The sequence below is a fragment of the Sphaerodactylus townsendi genome, linkage group LG08 (genome assembly GCF_021028975.2).
Source record: "Sphaerodactylus townsendi isolate TG3544 linkage group LG08, MPM_Stown_v2.3, whole genome shotgun sequence".
NCBI lineage: Eukaryota > Metazoa > Chordata > Lepidosauria > Squamata > Sphaerodactylidae > Sphaerodactylus > Sphaerodactylus townsendi.
This window is the reverse complement of record NC_059432.1, coordinates 36,360,211-36,388,121: the sequence shown is the minus strand read 5'-3', so window position 1 is coordinate 36,388,121 and position 27,911 is coordinate 36,360,211. Positions and strand designations below refer to the sequence as shown.

Sequence of the window (27,911 nt, the reverse complement as noted above, 5' to 3'; positions counted from 1 at the left end):
AAGCTTACTTGACATTGAATGCAGGTGGAGACTTAATGGTGAAACTTGGATAAGGATAAACAAGGGGTCAATGGGAAAAGGAAAGAGAGCGGGACAAGACAACTGGGTATCCAGTGCTTCTGTCCATGTTCACATCAAGTGTAACTAAATACATAGAATTGTAGAATTATGGAGTTAGAAGGAGCATACAGGCCATGTAGTCCAGCCCCTTGCTCCATGAAGGATCATCCTTGAACATCCCTTACAAGTGTTTGTCTAGCTGCTGCTGCTTGAAGACTGCTGGAGAGTGGCAGTTCTCCACGTCCTTAAGTAGCCGGCCCGATTCCACTGCTGAACTATTCTTATTGTAAACATTTATTTTCTAATGTCCAGCCAGTAACTTTCTGCCTGTAATTTTTATGTTTGGTCCCAGCCCTTGCATCCCTGTATTATCATTGCCCATAGTTATCACAGAACCACTGGTGATGCTAACAGTGATTTCTACAAAAAAAATCTTTCGGCTGTGGCTTTGGGGATATTCTTTGTCTTAAAGAGGGAAATCAGAGTAAGTGAGAGAGGCTTTATTTTGGAAATCTCAGTTGTCCTTTTATACCATAAACTCTCCTAGTAGATAAATACAATTTTTTTGGAATTATCCAATAGTGATTGTTGTGACAATTTAAGCAACAATATCCTACCTTTGTATGATGATGGAAATTCACAAGGAATTTGCAAGTGCATTTACAAACTGAATATTGTATCAATTGGTAGTTCTATTGTTATCTTGATCTGATGAAGCAATATGCTTAAACTTATAATCTTATTTTAGTTCTGCATCAAAGAGATCATCTGTGTATATTGTTGGGATTTTTTCATGTTTGGATTCTTCTCTTGAAATATATTTTGCTCTGATCTTACTCATTAATGGGAAATGAAATAAGTAAGCTAACCACAACAGGGGTAAAACTGAACTTAGTTTAGATTTTTTTTTCATTACCTCAGTAGGTAGATGAGCAATTTTATTGTGGTTTTAAGCAGACAGATGGTTCTTTCTGAATGAATTGTCTTGACAAAAAAAATGGGCCCATCACTCTTTATAACATTGCAAAAAATATAACATTTTTGTTCATGTAACAAATTCTATGTCTATTGAAGTGGCACAAAGTACCAGTAGTTCTACTTCATAATTCCAGAAAAGTACTTCTGAAAGATTTGTTTCCTGTCTGAGGGAGTGACAAGATTTTTCTCTAGTTTTCAGAGGAATCTTAAATTAGTTGCTACCACATTTTTTATATAGGAAGTGAAAGAATCACTGATATTGGAGGAACCCTATTGAAACTATTCTGAGTCATTTTATTTAACTTTTACTGCATATACAATGTACGTTTCACCATACTGCAGTTCCACAGTTAAAACAAAAGACTGTTTATTTTTATTCTTTAATTAGAAAATAGGGAAAGGTAGTGATAATGTAATTAGATAAGATTTCCATTCTTACGTTAAAGTTAAGCCAGGCTTGCATTAGCTATTGTAAAATCGGTTTGGAGCAGGTTAGTTGGGTAACTGTCTCTAAATAGTTGTAATATGAACATAAAACAAAACAAAATGCTTTCAGCGGCTTTTATCACACCCGTGACCAGCACATAGACATAAAATATTCCTGTTTGAATAACGGCACATGTTAATGTTGTAACTAAACTACAATACAGTTTACTTATATATAATACTTGTATCGGACAGATGTTGATTTTGTCAAATTGAAGGTGTTTCAAGTGCTGTCCCAGTGTTTTCGGAATGGTGCCCAGGGTGCCTATTACCACTGGGATGACCTCAGCAGGTTTGTGCCATAGATGCTGAAGCTCGATTTTCAAATCGTGGTATTTAGTGATCTTCTCTGTCAGATACAGAAGGCATCCCTGCTGGGATCAGCGCAAATACTACGCCGATAAATTACAATTTCCTAGGCCTCTGGGTGAGGCTCGAATTGTAATGAAAGGCCAACAACCGGCTAAAGAACTGCCAGCTGTGAAATCAACCATAATATTTGTATCTTAGCTTTAGTGTTTGCCTCTCATCAGCTGAAGAATATTTTATATATCAGTAGTTTTCAGTGCCCTGACCTGAATGGCCCAGGCTAGCCTGATCTCATCAGACCTCAGAAGCTAAGCAGGGTCAGTCCTAGTTAGTACTTGGATGGGAGACTGCCAGTCCTGGGTTGCTATGCAACCACCTCTGTTAGTCTCTTGCCTTGAAAATCCTACTAAGTTGCCATAAGTCTGTGTGACTTGATGGCACTTCATATACACAGTTCTCAATGGGGAGCCTCTGAAAACCAAGCATGCTCCACCTCCTTATCTGCATAACTATGCCATAGGTTTCACTTGGTGTCTAATAGCAGTGCTATGCTGGGATAGGAACTGGCTTAGACCAAGTTCAGGTCTCGGTAACTTGATACTGTGGATCATGCTTGGCTTCAGCTGCCTCACATTGATACCCTAGAGCAGAGGTGTCCAACTCTGGTGCTTTAGATGTTCATGGACTACAATTCCCATCAGCCCCTGATGGCAATTGGCCATGCCAGCAGGGGCTGATGGGAATTGTAGTCCATGAACATCTGAAGCACCAGAGTTGGACACCTCTGTCCTAGAGATTCCATGGATATGTAACGTACATGCAATGTACATGTAGTTGCAGGATCAAGTTGAACAATTTTGAAGAATCAAAAGTGTGCAGCAAGTGCAAAGGAAGACTCGTGTAGTTTGTTCCCCTTGCCCCCAATTACCTCATGTCAGCATGGCCATTTTTGGGGAACTGAAATGTATTGCAACTTCAAATCAGTTTATTGTATTGTTGAAGGCTTTCACAGCCAGAATCAATTGGCTATTGTGGGCTTTCTGGGCTGTGTGGCCATGGTCTGGTAGTTTTTGCTCCTAACGTTTCGGCCACATCTCTGGCGGGCATCTTCAGGGCATGTCATGGTGAGATGTGTTTCTCTCTGTGGCCCAAAGCAGTTCTTGTGAAAATATAAGTCAAGACTTTTTATACTAAGTCCAGCTGTAACATATTACAAAGGAGCTTCCATATATGCTTGAATGCAGCTTGTTGAACCAATGCAAAGTTTGCTGTGGTAGTAAATAATAGATATTTTGTGTTGCTGGGGTTTTTTTTTCCAACCAAAAGAAGGTGTCTTAAAATTCATTTGTGTGCATTATTTTCCTTAGGCTGATGCAGAAACATTTGAAAACTACTACAGAAAACAGAGAAGGAAACAAGCAAGACTAGTATTACAGCCCCAGTCAAATATGGTACTTGATTGTTGTTGTTTCTTTTAACAAAATCAAAACATGCATGACCACAGGACCAACCTGTCTTGAAATTTTGCAAGGATATGTAACTTCACTGTTGAAATAAGTGTTCTTTTTTTTAAAGCATGAAACGGTAGAAGGCTACCGAAGATACTTCAGTCAAATTGTAGGGTAAGTCCCCAACTAACTGTTCTTCTAAGTGTTATAGTGTTAAATTGGGTGACTTTTCCTCATTGGAATGTTTAACTGCTGAGCATTTACAGTATTCATTTTCAGGCGTGTTACAGCATTTGTGGAAGACCACTGATGCCCTGTTAAAGACATTTTCAAACATTGCAAAAGACAATGAAGAAAGATGGGAAACTGGATGACTTGTGGTTTCTCCTCGTACCTCGTAATAGCTAAACTGCTTTGAAAGTGAACTCTGGGCTTACCTGTAGGGTTATCAATTCTGGGGTGGGAAATTCTTGGAGCCACGGAGGGTGGCTTGGGGAAGAGAGAAACCTTTTATAAGGGTATAATGCCATTTTGTCCAGTGGAGCTGATCTCTGTGATCTGGAGGCGGGCAACCCTACTTATTTTGTATTTGTGATACAAACAAGCCTATATTTCTCTTGTTCATGTCCATGTAAAGTATGCAGAACTGAACTGTAGCTTAAGCTATACGAAATGTGTTCCTCTCATGTGGTCATGGGCAGTATCATTCAGGCGCCTATATAACTGCTACTGCAGCTGAGGTCCATGTTTCCAAGTCACATAGCAGAGGATGATAGAACTAGTTTGTGAATTCTGTTAAATCTCTTCTAGTGGAAAAAAAAAAGATAAAGAACGGGTAATATTCTAATTTTCTTCTTTATTGTTTGTCTGTAGTTCAACTTATATTAGGGTTTGTACAAACAGTCTTTGGAAACAGGTTACCTCAATTTTATTTTGTATTTGGTCTGGAAATGTGGATTTTATATTCTATATTTGATACCTTCTGGTCTTTGACCGAAACAAAAATATTGATTGTAGTTCAACTCTGATACAAGCAGTATGGCTTGAACCAAACCATTTTTATTTTATTAAAATATTTATGTCCAGTTTGTCTCATGACTCAAGGTTGCTTTACAAAGCCCGATGAAAAACAATACAATCTAACTCCAAAGATCTCCTTCCCATCTAAAAGAAAACAAACAAAAAAATATTTTAGCTTACACCCCATTAATTGATTGATGAGGACAAGAACAGAGTTTCTTTGCTATATGTGTTAGGAAAAAATAATTATTTCACTGTTAAGTCCATTTTATGTGTGTGTACGTGTCAGCTTTTTTGTAGTGGAAGATCACATTTTACATGTAACTCAAGGATTGATAACAAGAGCTTACACCGATGAACTCTGGAACATGGCGCTTTCAAAGATCATAGCTGTTCTTAGAACTCATTCGGTAAGTGGCCAGGCCTTGTGCCTGTGTCCTTTCAGCTAATTTACTGAAGGAGCCTGCCCCTGTGTTTTAAAGAAGGGTAAAATGTCAAAATGAAAAAATACAGTTCTATCTGTGAGGGACTTTTTGGGGGGGGGGGAATTAAAAATTACTCCCAGTAGGGGAAGACTTGCCAGGCTTTTGTTTATCCCAGTAGTATCAGGCTGTGAGCCACAGCCATGGCCAATCTGCATAATCTTCTACTGATTTACAACTCCCTGGATCTCCCAAACTGTGCTCTTAGTCTGGTAGTTTGGAATATGCAGAGTTAATCTGCTGTTATTATTGCAATCTGTCCTAATTAGTTTCAACTGACCTCTTCATCAGATCAGATTGAATCAGTTTAGCACTGAAAGCCCACCAGGAAGTAGTTCCTAATTATCATTCCAAAACCCCTGTTTCCAAAATAAACTTCCCCAGCAAAACCTTTAGAGCTGCCCTTTGGTACTCCCAAAGCATTACATCTGCTTTGTAAGGGATCCCTTACTAGCTACTTGAAGCTGGGCCAGTATTGTAAATTTAGTACTAGTTATATTTTGCTGTGTCTCACTTTATAGAGTAAAATTATCTTTGTTTGTAAAAAGTTTTTTGGTCTATCCAATTGACAATTGCATGAAAAAGAATGATAGAGTAGCTAGGATTACTTGAGGTTGAACCTTTTACGATGGCTTGGGATAGTATTTACTGTGGTTAAAACTATGCATCTACATAAAAGATACCAACCAAGCAGCCTCTCACACAATTGAAATTATATATTTCCCTTTCTTTCTGCTTATTGCAAGTACTAGCACTTGGACTTGGTTCCTATTTAAAGTGAAAACCAGACACAAGGATGAAGTTCTTTCATTCCCCCCCCCCCCCACTACCCTGTTTTACTCTACCTTTTTTTTTTTGCTGGGGGAGAGACTGAGACATAATAAAGAAAAGATCTGTCTGCCTTTTTACTATGCAGACCATTTTGAGCAGCAAGTGTGCTGGGAGAGCTAGCATTGAGTAGTGGTTAAAGTGTCAGAGTAGGATCTGGGAATCACAGGTTTGAATCCCCACTTACACCATGGAAGCTTGCTAGGTGACCTTGGGCCAGTCACCCACTCTAAGCCTTGACCCTGGCAAGTATTTGGAGGGGGGACCTCTCAAGGTATACCAGACCTGACATGGAAGCAGGCAGTGGCAAACCACCTCTGAGTGGCTCTTTCCTTGAAAACCCTGAGGGGTCTCCATAAATCAGCTATGACTTAATAGTGTAAAAAAAAAAGAGAGAGAGAGATGTTGCATGGGGTCTCTTCCTGGCATGCTGTTTGCCCTCCCCCAAGCTGGAGAATAAATTGCTGAAAGTTTTGTCTTATAGCTAATTGTGGTGATGGGGTTTGTCTCCATCTCTTCCCCACTCCACTCTTAAGATTGACTTGTTGATAAGTTGCTGACCAGGAAGCTGGATAACAATTCACCAGAGCTTAAAGTATCTTTGTTGTCTTGTTCATGTAAAAAAACAAACCTTATGTAATTTTAACTTTCAGTCCTATTGCACTGATCCTGATCTGGTTTTGGAGCTGAAGAATCTGATTGTTGTGTTTGCCGATACCTTGCAGGTTGGTAGTGTGTGTAGCAATGGATTTAAACTGTTATTTCAGTTTGGGCAGTAAAAGAATTCCAAATGGAACTCCAAGGCCATGTATCAGTGAGTGCAAATGCATGTTGAAAAATCAAAATTAGGAATACATGCTTTAGGATAGCCCCCTTTGGCAGAATACATGTTTAGGCATACCCTGAAGTTGGTTAAAGTGTACACCTAAAATGTAAGAGCGTGGAATGCATGTATTAAAACAAATGCACCGTACTGGTGTGATTATTACAAAGCCATTATTGGCAACAACTTTCTGCTTAACAGAGTCGTCATGGCAAGTTCAGGTTTACTTCTGTGCTATGTGGTGTTATTCTGCACACTTCAATCTCAACTTGTGTTCCTCCTAAAATACCAATTTTATTATTTAATTGAGTCCAACGCCACCACTCCCCCTCCCAATCAATGGCAATAATTGTATTGGAGCTGTATGATGATGGCCCTTTCCACACAACCAAAATAAAATGTTTTAATGCAGGAAATGAAATGCTTCCTCTTTGGAGTTCTACATTTTGGTTTTTTCACCAAAACGTTTTATTTTCAGCCTGAAAATGTTTTAAATGAATCCTCTTCTTTAGCGATTCTTTTGTGGAAATGTTTTTACTTATCAATTCTTTTGAGGAAGTGTTTTCAGTTGCTGTGCAGATCTGTGGAAAAGGTTCCCATGCTGCTCAGTAGTCCCCAGACTTCCTTCCAGGCGCCATTTTCTGAGCTTGCTCCGTCAGTTCACCTATTGGCTCACCTGTTTATTTTCATCATTAAAATAAAATTATCTAGGGGGGTTGAATCTTCAAAGCCCTGTATACTCAACCTATTAGAATTGCAGCCCATGTATAATAAGGCGGGAAGTAAACCTTGACTCACAATTTGGCTCAGTAGAAGTTGCCACCATTTGCTTTCCACATTTCTCACTCCAGAGTGTGTCTTCTGGATGGTCTGTCACAGGTGTACCTTCCACAGATTCATAAGATCTGTCTCCACGAAAAGTGAGCAATCATACACTAAGGTTCAGTGAGAAATTATTGTGGCTTTCACATACTATGAAAGTATGTGAGAGATAATGAGCAAGTATTGTCTTTTTGACTACCAGAGTACCACTGCAAGTGAGTAAACCAAGGCATAGGATTCAAGAGTATAGGAGATACATACATACAAGACAAAGGTAGCAATCCTCACACATGGAAGGGAAGGATTTTGTGGGGGAAAGAATTTTGCATGATGGATCTGATTAACTAAATTTTTGGTGGCAGCAACATGTAGAATGTTGCTGCCCTCTGTGTTCAAGTATGATGATAGCTATTTCAATATTCTTTTTTGTGTTTTTCTTTTAGGGTTATGGTTTTCCTGTGAACAGGCTATTTGATCTCTTATTTGAAATAAGAGACCAGTATAATGAAACGCTACTTAAAAAATGGGCTGTGCTATTCAGGTTAGTATTGTTAAATGAAAAAAAACTTTTGAAGTTATGTTACATGATTTTGGTTATTTCTTTGATAGAAGTACACTGGAATATTTCAGTTTCCAGTTCTTGAGGTGCTGTTGGTATTCTGAAATGTTAATAGTTTAGATAATCTGAAGAATTACTGTCAGCAGAATCATATTTTGAATCACACAACTTCTGCACCTCTTGGTCTTGGCATAATACCCTGACCTGTGTTTATTCACTATTGTGCTTTAATTTGATACCAGAGGCAGGATTCAACATCTGCAGTTTTCAACTTGAAATACAACAGCTAGCATGTTTCTAGTCATTATTGTTAGGAAGACATGGGTGACCTTTCAAAAGGTTTTTAAGGCAAGAGGGGAGGGGGCCCGGCATCTGGACATGACCCACCCACCCCAGTGGAGGGAGAGGAGAGGGAAGGGAGGGAGGAGGAGGGGTGGCATGCAAGGGAAGAGGAGTGAGGGAGGGGAGAGAGTGAGGTGTGGCATGCAAGGGAGGGGAGGGAGGAAAGAATGTGAATTGCTCGCTGTGAAATCTTTCAGTGGTCTCAATCTGTAGTGCCTCACATCAGCATCTTACCTATCCATGTATCCAAAAAAATCAGTCTAAGGACACAGTCCTAGGCAGGTTATTTGAAATGCATTGATTTTGGTGATCTTAGACTGGAGTAACTCTGCCTAGCACTGTATTGTAAGTTACATGAGGGAAAAAGCAGACCATGAAAATATGTCAATAGGGTTTTGTCTGCAGTATCAGTTTGTGCCCAATAGTTATTTCACTCTTAACACAAATCATTCTGACACAGTTAGCCCTAGTAGTATTACTGCTGTGCTTTAGCTGTTTCTTTGCACCTCTGCCCACCAGCAGTCCCCACACTTTCTGTTAAGCAGCTCTGTGTGGTGACAGAATGTTTAATGACCTTTCCATCACGCCTGAGCTAAGCATGTGCTTGATTTTACTTTTTCAAAGCAAGTGACGGGTTAAGAATTGCTTACTTTTAGTTGTGGACATATTGTTTCCTTATTGTCACGTTTAGGATGCGTTTGAGGATTTATGTTCCTAACTTGTTCACTTAATTATGCAGGGATATTTTTGAAGCAGATAATTACAGCCCAATACCTGTATCAAATGAGGAGGAGTACAAAATAGTTATCAGCAAATTTCCCTTTCAGGATCTAGAACTTGATAAGGTGAGTACATATACTTATGCTCCCTTTAAAACGAAGGAGTGTTAGTGTCTGAACAATATAGGTTTGAGTCATTTTTGAATTTAATTCTCATGTGCAAATAAATTGTACTAGTTAGATTAAGATTTCAGTGATTAGATGAACCGTCACTGTTGCTTATTGTGTTTTGACATGGTATTGCAAGCTCAAAAGTATTTTTTAAAGAAACAAGTCATTATTCTTTATGATGATTCATCCTTTGTTTGATCTGGGGCCTTCTCAGTCATTAGAAGGTATGCAAGGATATCTTCTGGGAGTGCTTTTGTTCAGACCCTTCTTTTATGATTAACGTTGAGGCCTGCATTAGGATTGTAATTGAATTTTATTATTATTATCAGGCCTATATTGATGTTGTTGACTTGTGTACTCTTGGTTGATTGTATTCTGTATTGTTTGGCAACTTGAATCTTTGGAAACAGGCAGGGTACAAATAAGTATTACTCATTTGCAATTAATTCTGGGTGGTAGTAACTTGTGACCATCTTTGCCAGAGTTTCTGTTGTATACTGTGAATGCCTTCCGTTTACTGAATAGAGTGTTCATATTCTGTGCAGTATTTCCCCTCTACTGGGCAGCACCAGGCTGCTCAGCTAATAGGGTTGTGGGATTGTACACATGCTATCTTTTGTCATCCTGACTTCTTCATGTGTGAGTTTATTCCACCATTTTCAGGCATTACATTGGCAGCAGTAGCCATGGAGGATTTTTTTAATGTGCTCTTTGTCACTTATTGGAAAAGCAGTAGACAAAAGTGGAATTTGATACCTGGATAATATCTGAAAGAATTTGGGAGGACAAAACCTTCCATACTTTCTTTGCTAGTTTGTTTACGAAATTTAGAACATGTAGCTGTATTCTTTGTAATTTAATAGTAGCCATAGATTCAGCAGTGGAGACGTAAATACTAGAATACTGGAGGCCAATCTGCTGGTGATCCCCGGCCCCTCAATGATGCGGCTTGCCTCCACACAGGCCTTACAGCACTGGCCCCGGCCTGGTGGAACACCCTTCCTCCAGCTGTCCGGGCCCTGCGGGACCTTGGCGAGTTCCGCAGGGCCTGTAAGACTGTGCTGTTCCACCGGGCCTTTGGAGTGTCCAGCTGCTGATATGGTGCCCCCTTACTGCTCTTTGCCTTGGTGCTGTTACATCAGGGTCCCCTCATATTGAGGGGCCCGCCGTCCCCCCTTTTAAGGGGTAGGTTTTAAATTGGGGTTTCTGGACGCCTCTGTATGTATTAACTGTTATCTGCTGTTTTATATGAGTTTTTAGGTTGTTTTATTGATGATTATGGGATGGAGCCTATGTATTTGTATTTTGTGTATGACCTGCTCCTGTTTGATGTTTGAATTGTGCTGTTCACCGTCCGGAGCCCTTTGGGGATCTTGCGGTATAAAAATCAAAGAAATAAAATAAATAAATAAAATATATTTTGTATGAAGAAAAGATGTTTTGTACATCACATTTTAGGTATGGAATACCTCTTTCTGTGCTGAGAGGAAAAAAACCCCAGATATGTGGCATCAGACAATGCATAGTGTAGTTTTTTAATAGTTTAACAATGCATAGTGTAGTTTTTGCCAGTCAGTTTGAAATCGGGTATAACATGGCTCTGAAAATTTTGTTTCCACAGCAGTGTTTTCCAAAGAAACTTCCAATGTCTCAGTCAGTGCCTCAAATTTATATCCAGGTTAAAGAATTCATTTATGCAAGCCTTAAGTTTTCAGAATCACTTCACCGCAGGTAAGCACTCACAAAAGCAAACTGTACAGCTAATGTATTGTGAATGTGATATGAAATTTGGTGTGTAATAGTGTTAGTACTGCCAGATAAAAGCTTTTAAAGCCTAGAACCAATTCAGATCGCTGGTGCCCCTGTGAAATCACCTCAGGAATATGCAGACTTACTGCTGAGTTTCTGTCATGGCTGGGATTGTATGGAGCTATCCTATAGTGTGATCTGCCACTTTAGTATGAAGCTGTGTCTTTGACTCCAGGATCTACGTGCTCCCTTCCTAGTTTTGGCCTTGTATTTGTGCCATTGAGTTGTGGCTTGCTTTTTCTTTTACTTACACAACTTAAAAAAAACCTGTCATGTTTGATCCACTCGTGGAAATAATATTTTGTTGTTGAGTTTATTGTTAATAATTATCTTCATGCCTATTCAGAACTATATTTTCACTGTTTCTTTTTAAAACCATTCAGAACAGTGAGAGGTTTTATTTCAAATAGTTGAGCAAAGAACATACAAAGAGAACTTTACATTGTTGCACAAAAGGTTTCCATTTTAACGGATCTTTAAAAACTTTCCTTTAGCTGGATAAAATGTGAAATTCTGTTTTGCTTTGCTGGAATCTGGAAGCTATTTCCACTTTGTCATCCAGCTGGGCACTGTTGACAATTGTAAATTAGCCTCTTTTCACACATACTGAACTAATAAGCTATACTTACTAAGGAGTGCCTGTTGGTCTCCATATCTAAACAGGAACTAATTAACCATACAAATTAGTCTTTTCCAATTATACTGATAACAAATATAGCTCATATTACACCAATGCCTGTATTAAAATTTGTCAGGTGGTTAGCAAAGCATGGCTGAAGAGCTCTCCTGATCAATTTCCTATGTGATTACCAAAAAAGGATAGAAAGTATGTTTTTGAAATCTTTCATTATGCCTGTGGAAATCATTCACTGTTTATATCTTTAATGCTATATGTAGTTGTTATTATTATTAACAACAACATTTGTAGGCCACCTTCCCCTTACTGGTTCAGTTCTGGTCAGCCCCACAAGTAGGAATAGAAAATCTAGACAGGCAAAAACAACATAAGAATTAAAAGAGTATTGTAGTTAGACTAAAGTACCGTTAAGAAATATTCCACACACCACTGACTTTTGAAAGTGTAGTCGTTCAGGCTGTCATGAATGACTATATCTTTCTTTCCATCTGTTTTTTCTTGGGAAATCTGTAATTAGGGAATTGAACCAGGGAACGTTTGTGTGGTAATGTTTGTGTTGCTGCTCTTCTGAGCAATGTTTCCATCATATATTATTATTATTATGGTAGATTTCACAGCTGCCAGATCCTTAGCTGGTTGTTGGCCTTCATTACAATTTGAGCCTCACCCTTATTGTTGTTGTTAATATTATTATTGTTGTTGTTATTATTATTAAATAATAATAATAATAATAATAATTCAATTTAATAGTCTGCTTTATCCCTGAAGGGCTCAGAGCAGTGTACAAGTTGGACAGGAAACAGCAAATAACAGTATACAAAAGACAAATCGAATAACATCATTGAAATCCATAAAATCCAGTTAAAACAGTAGCAACAGTACAACCCACCCACAATTTGGTGGATAGTATCTGGTCCTAACCTCGGGAGGGGGCTGGCAAATTGCTGAAAATAAACAGGTGGTACATGGGCATCAGAGAGGGGCGGAACTCACTGGCCAGCCTCCCCAAAAGCCCGGTGGAACAGCTCAGTTTTGCAGGCCCTGCAGAACTCGCCAAGGTCCCGCAGGGCCCTAATTGCTGGAGAAAGAGTGTTTATAGAGCCCTTTAGGACCTGAACAATAATACTGGATTGAATGGGGCAGGGTTGCCAACCTCTAGTTGGTGGCTGGAGATCCCCTGGAACTACAACTGATTTCCTGGCTACAGGGATCAGTTTCCCCAGAGAAAATGATGCATTGTAAGTGAATTCTATGGCATTATACTCTGCTGAAGTACCTCCACCTCAAAACCATGTCATCCCCAGGCTCCACCCACAAAATCTCCTGGAATTTTCCATCCCGGAGGTGGGAACCCCAAGGTGAATAGAGACTGGAGTTTGTTATGAGAGGCCGGCTAAGAAGCCCATGTTGTCTGTTAGTCCTCTGCCTGCAGCCTCCTCTGTGGAGGAGGAGTACTGCCTGTTCCTTTTGTCACCTGAAGTTATCATTGCTAGCAGTACTGTTATAAGGTTGGCATTGCCATGAAAAGTTCACTTCAACGTCACCTGCGACTTGGCCACCAACCTTCATTTTCCTGAACTAAAAGGCTAATGGCTGTTTTGCCTCCAGGGACCTTGCTCTTGTAACATTCTTCCTCTTCCTTGCTAAAAGTTATTGGGAACTCTGCTTTCTTTCTGGCATTCTCAATCTTGGGTGTGGGGCTTATGCATAAACAGTTTGTTTATTTATTTATTTATTTATTTATTTATTTATTTATTTATTTATTTATTTATTTATTTATTTATTTATTTATTTATTTATTTATTTATATTTTAGATTTATAGGCTGCCTCTTCCCCGAAGGGCTCGAGGGGGCTCAACAACATGGCTGTTATTAACAGCAACTCAACAACATAACTTACGCATTAAAATTCCGGCAGCAGTTACATATAATTTAAACGATCCAAGCCATTCAACAGTATAAACAGTTCAGACAGGCGCCTGTTCCTAAGGCTAAAAGCAAGGGAAAGATGAAAGAAGGAAGGGAGGGAACAGGTGGGCCCAGATGGAGTCATAGCAGGCCCAACCAAGATGACAAAGGTGAAAATTCGGCAGCGTTTCAGTGGGGGTCTGCATGCATGTTGCTCCATGCTGACTGATTGTGGGTGTCTAAGTCAAGCCAGCAATTTGTTCCATTCTTCCTTTCTTTGTATGTTGACTTTGTTATCCCCACAATGTATACTGGGTTCTAAACATTACCTGTACAGAAACAGAGGACTTAAACCCATACACACAGTGACACAGTGTGTAATGGACTTCCCTCTGTGATACACCTCTGAAGATGCCAGCTACAGATGTGGGCACATACAGCTTTGGAAGTAATTTTGGCCCTTTCGTTTTTCAAAGACCAAAAAATTATTTAATGGTTTTGTTGGCAATTTTCTTCATTTATTTTAACTCAAACTTTGTTTTTCAGTTCAACAGAAATAGATGATATGCTTAGAAAGTCTACAAACTTGCTGCTGACTAGAACTTTAAGCAATTGTTTACAAAACCTCATCAAAAAACCTCACATAGGTTTGACAGAGGTAAGTTTAGTGAAAAACATGTCTTGGCACGAAGTGCGCAATTGTGCAGTTCGTTGGCGTTTTTTAAAGTATATTTAGGACCCTTGCTGCATGGACTAATAAGTGTGGGTGGAAGGTGGGTTACATGAATGGGCTGGGGCCCATTCGCATGGCTGACTGTCCCGTGGACAGCCAGCCATGTGAACTGGGCATGCACCTTCACAGGGTGGTGCATCTTTTGTTGTGCTTCTTACCGCCACCCAACACAGAACTTCATAGGCAGGCACGACCGACCCCCAGGACCATGATACGGCCTTTTGTCCCTGTGTGGGTCAGCAGATGTGAGCCAGGGACTAAGATCCAACTAGAGAATCGTAGCCGCTTAATGCGCCTCCTGCCTGGCCGTTCGCCCGGCTACAGCTGTGAGGCGCATTAAAAGAAAAGAATCACAAAAATTGCCATTCTTGAAAAACCACGTTAGGAGCAGGATCCAAGTGAAGTCCCTCCCTCCAACCCAGGTTTCATCCCGCATTTAACATGTGTTTATTGGCCCGTGCGGAAAGGGCCTCAGAGAACCTTATGGTTCCTCAGAAATTTCTCAATGATAATAAAGGCTGAAAAATTCCCTTGCTGTGCATTTGATATTACGTTCTTTGCTGGGATGTTGCAGTCATTGGAGAAGTCTTGGGTACATTCTAGAATATGTGCTGAATTCACACAATAAAGTTCAACAGACCCAGCATCCCACTGAATTTCACTGATGTGAAACATGGGTTACAGTATCTTCTGCAATGCACAGATATTATGTGGAAGAGATGTGAAGGTTCTTTGGTAGATAAGTCCGTATGGAATGAGTTCCCTAAAAATAGACAAGTTGAAAGTTTCTGTCTGATATCTTCATTTTATTCTGAAGGATAGTCATTTAACTTCGGAAGATTGCATAAGGTGGTATAACTGGTAAAAAATTATAAATATTCTCCCTGTGAAATTGCCATTTTTATCTTAACTTGCTCTTGTATGTTTCAGCTGGTACAAATTATCATAAACACAACACATTTGGAGCAAGCATGTAAATACCTTGAGGATTTTATAACAAATATTACAAATATTTCCCAAGAAACAGTTCACACAGCAAGACTTTACGGTCTTTCAACATTTAAGGTATGTGAACATTGACATTTTAGAGTACTAAGACTTTAAGAGTGATAGCAATAATTGCACCTTGGCTACAATACTGCCACTGTGCAAAGCTAAGAGTGATAGCTTCAGCAAGCCTTCTTACTCCGAAAGTGTACCCATGTGATTATCTGGCAGTGGGAAAACATAAGGAGACAGTTATCTCAACCACACCTTCTTTGTGATCTTCCTGGGAACATCTGAGAAACTATTGCTGAAGAGAGGTTCAGATTAATTTAACCTCTGGTCTGAACCAGGAGAGCAGTTCTTACATTCTTATGATGTGTTTCACCTTGACTAATATTTATATAGGGCTAGCTCTAACTTGAACCTCTCAGATTCAAAATGGAAAGGGAAGAGATATGAGAAGGTTAAGGACACTTAAGGCTGAAAGGAACATCTTCGTTTTGTGGAAGAATAACCTCCCTCCCACCCTGCCCCTGAATTACATTTGAACATTCCCATTTCAAAAGCTGATGTGGATATTCCAGGCTAGTCTGATCTCATCAGATCTCAGAAGCTAAGCAGGGTGAGCCCTGGTTAGTACTTGGATGGGAGACCACCAAAGAAGTCCAAGGCCACTACACAGAGGCAAGCAAAGTCAAAACCATCTGTGTCACTTGCCTTGAGAACCCTATGGGGTCACCATAAGTTGACTATAACTTCATGGCAATTCAAAATAGCCTGATTCCCAATGTGGTTTCTAAAACTGGGAATCTTTAAAGCCTTTCAGGGTTTTTTTTGTGACATCTAGTATGGTAACTCCTTCACACCTTTTTCTTCGTGGATGGTCCATAATGCATAATGCAGTCCATAAGTGCAACATGGAATTAGCATAAACATTCCTTTCCCTGCCAACTTACCGTGTTGCTGAGGACAAGAACAGCCAACGTAAACAAACGATGAGCTCATTATTGTTATGATAAGCATGTCATTGCTTTTAGAATATTGGCCTAATGTAAAGTGGCATAATCTCATTACGGTTAATCCATGGTAAACTGTGTACCGTCTTAGATACTGATGGGGTCATATTTGGGAGGAGGAAAACTGGGAAGCTGTTTTTGCCCCTCTTCCAAGTTACTCCTACGCATTGTTTAGACTTGATCATACATGTTGTTCATCAACTAAAAAAAATGTATATTTCTAAAGGCATGGCACTGTGAAGTTTCCATAAGAAAGAATGTTGGGGGGAGGTTGCTTTAAGAGCAGCAATTTTATGTTCTTGGGCTGCAAGTGGGCTGCTGTATGGAGTCTTTGAATTAAAGTAGTGTCTAGTGGGATTATTGCACTGGCATCGCATGCCTTATACAGGCAGACTTGCGGATCCCTTTGGACCTGCCCTTTGCGCTTGCTGTTTGCAGCTTTCAACCTTGTTTCTGCCGGGGTCAAGACTTGGGGAAAGATGCAGTCTCTGATCGCTTGTTTTCAGAAAGGATTTCCACAGGCATGAAAGTATCTTGGGAGTTGGTGGGGTTACTCAGAACCTTTTCCCTCAGAGGGATTAAAAAATTCTGTCAGGCTTTTCTTAAGAGGAACTGAACACATATTTTTTTTACCATTTTAGCCTTAAAAGGTAGTGCAGGATTTTTTTTTTAATTACTACAAAATAATTGAATTGGGATGAAAATTCCTGTGGCCTACATCAGGGGTTTTGCTGTTTGTTTTGGGGGTTTGTTTGTTTGTTTATTACACAAGCAAAATGATGTGATTTGAGGACACCAAAGTAGCGTGTCAGGTATAAATAATGAATAACCTGGAGATCCAGAAACCTGCTTGTAGCTCAATCTTGCATATGTTTACGTAGAATTAAAGACCTCTGTGTTTCATGAGATTTACTCCCAGGTCAGTTGGCGTAGGTTTATAGACTCATTTGGTAGGCTTGTGCTAGCCTCCCCCACAACACCTCCAGCTTCTTATGAAACTCCCCTCAGTTGTTGTTTTTTAAAGGCCAGGTAGTGTTGGGGAGGTGAAAACAAAACTGTAGTACTTGGATGTATTTCCAAGAGGCAAAGGAATTTCATTTTTTATTTTAATGAAGAATATGTCAAATGACAATGCATTAAATAGTGTGGTTTCATACACGTTTTGTCTATTTTTTTATTCTATATATTTTCAATATTTTGTAACATAGGCTTTAAAAAAAAACTTCAATCAGTTACGGGATATATGTATCTTAAATTCCAAGTCATTATGTTATTGTGAATACACCCAAGCAGGATAGGATTTCATAGACTAACAAACTAAAGAAGATTATTCCTAATGAGACTAGTCCTGTCTTTAGTACTTTTTTTATTTTGTAACTAAATTCAAATGAATTGAGCCCTTCGGGGATAGGCAGCCTATAAGTTTAATAAAATAAATAAATAAAATAAAAATAAAACCTATCAAATTCCATTGCTTATCTCGAACATCAATATTTTTAAAAGGGCAAAGTCAGGATAAAAACACCCTGCTTGCATTTAATATGACACTTATGTGTTTTCAGCCTTAGGGATACTTAGCATTACCACTCAAATTCTGCAATGAGTTTTAAAACTGTATGTTTTAAACTGTATGTTTACGTAGAATTACGTAGAATTAAAGACCTCTGTGTTTCATGAGATTTACTGTAAAGCCAGTGAAGAAGCCCAAATAGCATATATGTGGCTGTTTTTTGTTCAAGAAATTCTCATATTGTAATTGTTGTAAAATGGTTTAGATGTCCATTTGGTTGAATTGTACCGAAGGGCAAATACAGTATTTGTAGTCAAATAAAAATTACCATCAGTGTTTCTAAACAGCTTTCATTGCTATATAAATATATCTGAATCTCAACATGGCTCCATCTGTGAAGCCATGCACAGATCTCTCTACAAACCTGACAAAAGCTCCAGGTTTGCAAAAAATCCTGGAATTTAAAAAAACCCCTAAAAATTGCATTTGGGGGTTAAAACTTCCCACAACAATAGAAGTAGCATCTACACCTTTAAGAAATTAATGTCCTCTGCAGTCGAAACTACTAGGCAGTCACAACAGTATGGCCAGCCTTCAATTGTTGGCTGGTTTCTGTAAAAGGCAGGGGAGAAGGGGCAGGTCCCTTTCCAGGCCTGCTTTTCCTGTGAGAGAGGACTAATTGGGACCAGGCATGGCAAACAATCACTGGAAGGCACAGCTGTTTGCTACAGAAGCCACTGTATGAAAACAACGATGGTATTGTAACTAGAGTTCTAAACTAGGTGTGTGAGACACAGGTTTGAATTGCTAATCTACTAATGAAGCTTTCTGGGTCATTTACCTCAGAGGCTTGCTGTATGGATAAAATTATTGTTATTATATTGATACAAAAACAGTTATACACAGCAAACAAGATCAATATGCTGGATTTTATATTACATCACATGTCGGACACTTCCCAAGCATCTAGGACTGTGTGATGTATCGACGAATAATGCATGCAGAGCCGAGTAGGGTGGCCTTTTGCAGCTGACATATGGTGATTTTGTCAGCGCCGATTGTTTTTAAGTGCCGTCCAAGGTCTGTAGGCACTGCACCCAGTGTGCCGATCACCACTGGGACCACCTTTACTGGTTTGTGCCAGAGTCTTTGTAGTTCAATCCTTAAATCCTCGTATCGTGTAAGTTTTTCCAGTTGCTTCTCATTGGAGCAGCTCACAATATAGTTATACAGTGAACTTGTATAAAATGTCATATAAAATAGTAATATTAGCAGATGATTTAATAGACAATATAGAGGTGGTGCCCTGCCTTTCTGATTTGGTAAAAGAAGAAAGAAAAAAGGGAGGGGAGGAAGGGAGGGAGGCCAATCAAAATGCAGGAGAGGTGAATGATGTCAGCTGTTTTGGGCAGAGGAGTAGCAAGGAGGAAAAGCTCCCAGTGCACTGGTGCATCCCCCACCCTGGAACGCCCCATTCCGCTCCCAGGAGGCCCTCGCCACACCCCCACAGGGGCACACGCCTGGTGCGTTGTGCACCCCCTGGTCTCCTTGGAGCTATGCCTCTGGTTTTGGGTGCCCATTGTGAAGAAAGGTGAGATGTAAGTGAAGAAAATAAATACAGCTTAATATGGTGGCAGATAAAAGGAATGTTCGCTAGTAGGAAAGAGAAAAGGAATCTGGAAAAGGATATGAGGGCTACAGGATGAGAGAAATAATGGAGGAGGAAATGCAGAAGAAAATTAGAGTCCTCTCCCCTTCAAGTCCTTGCGGGTCCCCCACTTGTGCATCTGTAATTTATAACTGACATGACAGAACTAATAATCTGCAGATCAGAATTTGGGATCATTTGTGTTGCACAGTAGTAGTGCAGTAGTATCTTAATAGCTGAGTATGTGTGCTCTGGCCTTCCCTGTGCCCTTGAGTTCAAGACACACAACCTTTTTTGGTCCAGCTCTCCATCTCTGCTACCCAACATCTTCCTTTTTCTGACCCCTTTCTTATTTTCCCTACCAGCTGCCTTCTGTTGTCATAGTTATGATTTTAGAGCTTGTAAGAACAAATGCAAGTCATGAAACAATGATGGACAGATATTGATCTGATTCATGATCTTATGCTCTGCAGTCTGAGAAAATTGTTTTGTCAGTGGAACTTTGGAGCCCAGATCCCAAATTTTGTTTTGATAAAATACGCAAGAACAGTTGCTACAAACGGAAGTTATTATTCCTTCTATCATTCAATAAATATTTTGCTTATTTCATTTTGTAGATTCCATTTGTTGCCTGTTTGTATACTGAGTATAGCATAAAGGTGATTATTTTTGTGCAGTGGTTTAACTTTTGTCATTCTTGTTTTCAGTAACAGCCTTAATGAGATCCCCTATATTGAACTATATATGTATTATCTAATTGTCTGAGGGCCCTATTGTGGTTATCATTGGTGGTATCTAAGTGCCTGGGGAATTAACTAACAAGCCCAGCTATGTTATAAGGGCACATACTTTGCAGATCCCTCCCTTCTATTACTTGAACATATTTCTATGTTGGAAGATTATACCAATGCACATGCTTCACTTCTCATTGAAAATCCCTTTTTTATTAATCCCAGTGTGCCTTTTTAGGAAGAGCAGGATTCATTTAATAAACCTTGCCATCCTGCAGTTCAAAACACTCTGCTATTATTAACATCTGGAAGAAACTTATGTTAGTAATAGTATGTTTAAAATAACTGAGGATTTTTGTTTGCTATCATATTTATATTGCCTCATGAATAATGCTGTTCCCTGTTTCCTTAAGACAAGGCTTATAGACTGTAGCCTTATTTGTTTTCATTGTATGTTTAAACTATTAAAGATGTCTTATTTGGATAATGTCTAATGTCATTGTTTCCTTTGGATCACATGAATTTAGTAAGGAAACTTCCTAATCCCTTCCAGAGCCCTTCGGGGGTGGGTGGTTTAGTAAATCAATCGATCGCTCGATCAATCAATCAATCAATCAATCAATCAATCAATCAATCAATCAATCAGTATACATCAAAAAACAGTGGGTTATTGACAGTATCTAAAATCAGTAAAACAAACATAATTCCACACACAGCCTGAAAAATTAATGTCAATCAATACAGAAAAATTATCGTTTAAATAGAGGTATGATTTGGCTTTTTAACATTATCCAGAAAAAGACCAAGTAGCATTTTTTATAAATAGCATGGTTCTTCCCGGGAACTCATAAGTGTCCTTTACCACCCAAGCCTGGCATATAAAGCATCTCAGTAATTAAAATTTGTTTATCATAGTATTGTGACTAATTTCAAGCAATGTATTACAATATGGATCACATAATATCATTAATGGGTTTTTCCTTCTTCTTGTCTTGGGTCAAATGGAGTCTTTCCTAACGTTTGTAGGAATTATCTCTGTGTCAGTAACATTTTGAACTACGCTTACCGTCTCTTTTTTCTCCATTCAGGATGCAAGACATGCTGCGGAAGGGGAGATTTATACCAAGCTCAACCAGAAGATTGATGAGTTCATTCAGCTTGCTGATTATGACTGGTCAATGACTGAACCAGACGGGAGAGCCAGTGGCTATTTAATGGATCTGATTAACTTCTTGAGAAGCACCTTTCAGGTGTTTACTCACTTGCCTGTAAGTATGTACTGTAGGTGATCGTAGATTCATTTGTCTGGGTATGTGCAAAGCAAGGATGATTTGATGTAGCAGATAAAAGCAATAACCACCCTGTTTATCTTTAGTTAAGGGAACAGGAGTGAGCTACAAATTTGCAGGATCACACTTCTCCCCCTTGTAATCTGTCTCTTCCTTTGACATTGTTAACTGTGTGTAATGTACCTGGACAGAAACTCACCAGGATTAACTTGTACTAGGATTTACAAACTAGAGTTTGAAATCCTGGTTTTAAAACTTATACTGATTAGCATTAATGCAGATATAATACTATCTTAACAATGATAAGAAAGGGGGACAGGATTTTTTTAAACCAAGGGACAGGTCTTTCAGCACTTGGCCTTTTACCAGTTTTTTGACCATGACTAAGAAATGGACTTGTTACCTCTGTGTTTGGACACAGAGAGTTCTGAAGCTTCCAACCGTGTGAAGAGGTTCTTGATTATGCTGATTGCTTCCTGATAGGGTAATATTTCCAGGATACTTTTAACCTATTGAAAGCAACCTGGCTCTTGAAGAATACAGCTTCTGTGAGTAAGCTTTTATATAGCTTCCTCAGTACTTTAGATCAGTGGTTCTCAACCTTCCTAATGCCGCAACCCTTTAATACAGTTCTTCATGTTGTGGTGACTCCCAACCCCAAAGGGGTCCATGTTTGTGGTGACTCCCAACCCCAAAGAGGTCCTGACCCCCAGGTTGAGAACCACTGCTTTAGATTAATGAGAATAAGCAAGATCCAGATCATAGACCAGTGGTTTTCAACCTTCCTAATGCCGCAACCCTTTAATACAGTTCCTCATGTTGTGGTGACTCCCAACCCTAACATTTATCCATTTTACAGATGGAGACCACTGATGCAGAGAGTCTTAGGCGACCCCTATGAAAGAGTCGTTCAACCCCCAAAGGCGTCCCGACCCCCAGGTTGAGACCCACTGCCATAGACAGTGGCAGTAGCCCACATGAAATATATGTGTGTATGTATTAAAACCTTGAAGGGTAGATTAGATCTCCTTAACATTCAGGTTCATAGGGATGGTCTCTTACATTGTAGTTGGTAGTTTGTCTGGCTGGATCTTTATTCAAAATTTAAAGTTTACTTCATTTAAGATATAGGTGCTTACAGAGGCAGGTAGCGACAAACCACCTCTGTCTCTTGCCTTGAAACTCCTATACAGTTACCATAAATCAGCTGCAACGTAACAGCTTTTTCTATTTCCCCCAAGGTGCTTTCAAAGCAAATATTATGTCCATTCTCTGTGACAGTGTAGTCTGTTTTCTTGTCTTACGTAGAATACTTGAGTTAATTCTGAGTAGTACTACAATGAAGTAGTACTACAATGAAGGATTTGAGCAAGGAATACTTTGGAGGTTTGTTACAAATATTTAATTATATAATATGCTGTGGCACAAAACACAGATCTTAAATTTCCTTTGTCTCTTGTTTGTGCTAGGCTTAATATATCAACCAATTTAATTCACCAGGGATATGTCTTCACTATGAGTTTAATGCAACCTAATACCTTGCTAGATGAGAATTGCTACATATGCAGCCATGGCCAGGGCAGTTGTGGGGACCTTAGCCCCAGAAAAAATCCTCCAGCTTAGAACTAGAACTCCCAACTTTGTTATCCTTTGTCACAGGGCTTGCTCACATTGAAGACTTTACTTCAGGGATCTCTAACCTATGGCCCTGCAGATGCTCATGGACTACGATTCTCATCAGCTCTGCCAATTGGCCATGTTGGCAGGGGCTGATGGGAAATATAGTCCATGAATAGCTGGAGGGCCATAAGTTTGAAACCCATGCTTTATATGTTATCTCTGACCTTGCTGAGAAAGAGTCCTTCCCACTGAACAATAAGGAATGTATTCTTGGTTTGTGTGACACTAGCTGTGTCCTTACTTCCCACACTAAAACAGCTGTGGAGTTGTCCTAAAGTAGGGGTCCTGCCAACACCTTTTCTGGTGACTGCCAAATGTTTTTAGGCTCAGTATCTATACATTATTTGCAGTCCAGTGTATTCTCACACCACATTTAAAGTGGCCAATTGGGCTCAGTATGTATACAGTGATTCACATTTTTGCCAAGAAATCCTGCCCTTACATACGAACTGCCCTTACATACGAACTGCAAAATGTTGACTAACATGGTCATGATACACAGGTCAGGTAAAATGTTGACTGAGTAGGTTGCGGTGGTAAAAGGCAAATTCTGTTGGGTATTCTTAGAAAATTGATTGATAATACTGGTAGTGTAATGCTCTTGTATACACCTGTTGTATGGCCGTACTTGAAAAACTGGATAATGTTCTGATAGTCCCACCTTAAAAAAGTGATCTCATGTAATTGGAAGAGGTGCAGAAAAGGGCTATAGTATCGTGCTATAAATTAAGAAATTCATTAAGTCCATGTAAAAAAACTAATAGTTTTCTGCTTTTAGTTGAAGTTGTCAGAACAAAATAAATGGGCAGTAGTCTTGGCAGTTGCACACCTAGCCTCAGTAGTGCTAAGAGGAGCATTTTGGCTATATTACACGTGCTGCAGGGAACAGATCTGTGTATTTACTGTTTTCCTTGTGAATCATTCATCAAGGTATAAACCCTTTCCATCTGTAGTCTAAATAAAAATTATAAGTTCTGTTTTATATAAAAAATGCAAAAAATATGTTTGCTTTAAGAGAGGGTTTTTTTCAGAAGTAAATCCATCACAATAACAAAAGGACGTAGCCTGTGCTTTCTGCTCTAGAAACATCATAGTGGTGTAAGTAAGTTTCGCAGTGCTGTAATCACACAGTAAATCACACAGGGACCATGGGCTGGATCCAGCAGTTCATCATTAGAAAGACTGGCCATGCCACGGACCCCCTTTTTCTCTTGGCCCAGCAGTCCTTTCTACCCATATAGCTGCAGTTTGGGGAGGGGGCAGAGGTCAAAATGGTCCTTTCTGGTGTTTTTATCACTGTAGCTCTGCTAATAGAAGTGGGAGGGGGAGAAAGGGATTCCTCCCACTTCCCCTCCCCACTGAAATCTCCCAGTCCATGTGCTTTTACTCTAGGCAGGCATGGCAGTGCTGGGGTTAAACTATTCTGAGGCCAGAAGAGAGTGCTAGTACGGAGGACAACATGAGAAAAGATCTTGGGATCTGTTGCATCCCTGGAGAGCTAGACTGATCTAAATAAATGTTTGTTATTTGCACAGTTCTGATTCCCAAAAAGTGTTAGCCTGGTGTAGACTATGGCTTTTGTCTAGAACAGTGGTTCTCAACCTTCCTAATTCCGCAACCCTTTAATACAGTTCCTCATGTTGTGGTGACCCCCAACCCTAACATTTATCCATTTAACAGATGGAGAACACTGATGCAGAGAGTCTTAGACAACCCCTGTGAAAGGGTCATTCGACCCCCAAAGGGGTCCCGACCCACATGTTGAGAACCGCTGGTCTAGATTAGAACATTAAAGATATAATTCCCCCAAGTAGCAGTCTGAACTGGTGGCATCCCATTTACAATCAGAGGCGTATCTAGGGAAAATGTAGCCTGGTGCAAAATCTGAGTTTTCCATTCCCCCCCCGCCCCGCCAGTCTGGTTTCCATCCATCAAATGCAGATCAAGCTCTGAATGTGCTCAAAGCATGGAGAAGCTTGCAAAACTCTGTCTCTGTGTGTGTTGTCTTTGTTCTGAGAAGAGCAGAACATGGGCTGATGGGAACAGCTGGAAGTTTAGTGTTTGGAGCTTGGTGGGTAAGTTAAGGAGGTTTCCATCAAAAGCAGCTTTGTGTGTGTGTGCAAATTAGGAAATATCCTGTATCCGCAGAAGTGACTGGGATTGAAGGAAAAAGAGAAACCTGAAGAAAATTGCTTTGGGAAACCAGCATCTATCCCTGGGTCATAACAATTTCTGCAAGTACTGGCAGATGCCCAGCTTACAATTAGCCTGAACTCTTCCAACACTCCTTAGGCAATTACAGTGACACTTAAAAAATACTACAGGACAGATTAGAGCAATGTTTCCCAGCCTGTGGCTCTGGACCCAAAAGGGTTTGTGAAACCTCTGAAAGTGGGTCGCAGTGGTGGGATTCAAATAATTTAACAACTGGTTCCGGTGGTGGGATTTAAATAATTTAACAAGAGGTTGTTCCCAAGAGGCATTTTAACAACTGGTTCTGCCAAAGTGGTGCGAACCTGCTGAATCCCACCACTAGTTGTAGGCCATCTCTAACTTATGGCTTCTCTCGCTTTGGAATTGTTCTCTTTTTTTCAACTACCTGCTATCTTCTCATGTCCTCCTTCCTTTGTGACAGTGATGGGGGGGGGGAAAGCCCTCCATCTGGTAACTATTGTATTGCTGGGTGCCCTCAGCCACTTACAGGGAATGGTGGGGGTGGGGGGGAGGGTAGCCAAATCCAGGCTGGAAAACTCATGGAGGTTTGGGGACAGAGCCTGGGGAGGACAGGAACCCCAGTGGGGTACAATACCATAAAACCCACCCATCAAAAAGTAGAGAAGAAACTCGACATGCTGCTGGGAAGAAATTCAGTTAATTCTTCCCTCTGTCAGACCAGGCCCTGTGTATTTATATTTCCTGATTAACTATGGCTGTAATATTCTAGTGTACTTGACACTTTCTTCTAGCACTTAGGATGGTATATACATTTTCTATGAAGAATAGTTGCTATATTAATGCAGTTCAAAGCTCAGCCTTTGATGTGATCCAAGACTCAGAATTGCCCCTGTGGGCAGACAGAGAACCCAAAGTCTGCTCAATATCCTGGGGATAAAAATAAGACTGAGGACATAGCCTTTAAAAGCACTGGCTAGAAACCTGAAAGCATCTTGTGTTGTACAATAGATAATTTATCATTTGTTGTCATCTGCTTTCAGGATAGATTTGGCTATGGCAGCATGCACTACAGGCTTTCATCTATTCTTGATGTAGTTAGCCATCTTTGTGTATAAATTATAGGAAGAGTAACAACTTGAAATTTAGCCTTAACATTAAAGTCTGCCAGAAAGCAAAAGTACTAGCATCACATACTGTTCTGTGCCAAGCATACTCTCAGCACAATGTTCCTTTTAAAGCCACCAAATTCTAATCACACATTTAAAATTATGTTGCACTGGGAATAATGAAATATTCACTTCCAGCAAACATGTTAAGAATTGAACCTCAAGTTCCCAGGCCTTCTGACTATAGGGGGGAAATGTTTACCAAATTTTGACTGCTGTAGTAGGTTTGACACTTCCCTAGTCAGTTTTGTTTGAGGTTGGCTGTATTATTAGTGTGCCTTGACCTGGATGGCCCAGTCTACGCCCTTTCTCATGGAAAGATGCCAGGATTAAACCACCATTAATTCACCATTAATCTTCCTGGATCTTCCTTTAGCTGCAATGCAGTGTTTGTGATTCGGACGCCTCTTTTAAAATCGGCTAATTAAGTGTGATGTTGCTACTGTTTTAATGGATTTTAATGCACTTTTGCCTTTGCACACTATGTCTTATTGTTTTCTATTGGTTTTACTGTACACCACCCTGAGCCCTTCGGGGATAGGGCGGTCTATTAAATGCAATAATAATAATAATAATAATAATAATAATAATAATAATAATAATAATAATAATAATAATAATAATAATGATGTTTTGTGGGGTCATTGTGCCCTCCTTCCTTCACCCCCCCCCCGCCTCATCTGATTCTTTTTTTAGATTAAAGAATCATATTGAAGCATTGGCTTCATCAAAAACATTATCTTTGGCATTGTTAAACATAGCACTTTGATAAAAGAGCATTTAGATTGTTCCAGATTGTTCCAGCAACACTTTCATTTTTATACAGTTGCTCCTGCCGTTTTGTTACCCATGGCAGCACAGAGCCTACAAAATGGCAGACCCAACTATATGAAAACAGATCAATATAAATGCTCTTTTATCAAAGTGCTATGTTTAACAATGCCAAGGACCTTTTTGACGAAGCCAGTGCTTAAATACGATGCTTTAATCTAAAAAGAGAAGCTGCACTTCTCTGACACGGGGTTGCGTACACATTTAACTTCCGCTGAAGGAATCACGACCGCATAGTCATCTTTCAGTGAGGAATGGGTATCGCTCACTCTCGTCACATCTTGGAAGCTAAGCAAAGTTGGCCATAGTTGGATGGGAGACCACCAAGGAAGCCCAGTATTGTTACACAGAGGCAGGCAGTGGCAAACCACCTTTGAACGGTTCTAGCCTTGAAAACCCTGTAGGGTTGCTGTAAGTTAGCTGTGGCATAACAGCACTTTCCACCACATATTCTTATTTCAGAAAAGAGTCAGTTTAACCATAAAGCAGAATTTTGCTGTAAGACAGCAGGGGGACTTTTCACACTTTTCACATGTTACATCTGTGTCTTTTAAAATGTGCAGCAATTTTGTCACTTGAGTAAGATGAAAAGTCAAAGAGAGTCAGTCGAAGAAGCAGTATTTGTAGTATGTGGTTTCTGTGTTTACCCACAAATGTTCACTTTCTGTGTAGTTTATATGATGTAACTTCAAAAACGTTTCTGTTCCTTAGTGTTCTGTGGAAGACAAGTATATATATATTAAG

At 39.7% G+C, this 27,911-nt stretch overlaps 1 protein-coding gene across 6 annotated transcripts in view; it reads left to right on the top strand.

The window, feature by feature from the left end:
• EXOC6 (exocyst complex component 6) overlaps window positions 1-27,911 on the top strand; it is a 116,519-nt gene that overhangs the window by 42,022 nt on the left and 46,586 nt on the right. For 4 of the 6 annotated variants that reach the window (XM_048505973.1, XM_048505975.1, XM_048505978.1 and 1 more), the window contains exons 9-18: window positions 3,201-3,284; window positions 3,409-3,455; window positions 4,591-4,711; window positions 6,265-6,336; window positions 7,700-7,797; window positions 8,897-9,002; window positions 10,669-10,778; window positions 13,948-14,059; window positions 15,065-15,199; window positions 21,115-21,294. In XM_048505973.1, the coding sequence (XP_048361930.1) occupies window positions 3,201-3,284; window positions 3,409-3,455; window positions 4,591-4,711; window positions 6,265-6,336; window positions 7,700-7,797; window positions 8,897-9,002; window positions 10,669-10,778; window positions 13,948-14,059; window positions 15,065-15,199; window positions 21,115-21,294 (1,065 nt within the window). The remainder of the gene's footprint in view (window positions 1-3,200; window positions 3,285-3,408; window positions 3,456-4,590; window positions 4,712-6,264; window positions 6,337-7,699; window positions 7,798-8,896; window positions 9,003-10,668; window positions 10,779-13,947; window positions 14,060-15,064; window positions 15,200-21,114; window positions 21,295-27,911) is intronic. The other 2 variants (XM_048505974.1, XM_048505979.1) reach the window with 1 other exon arrangement.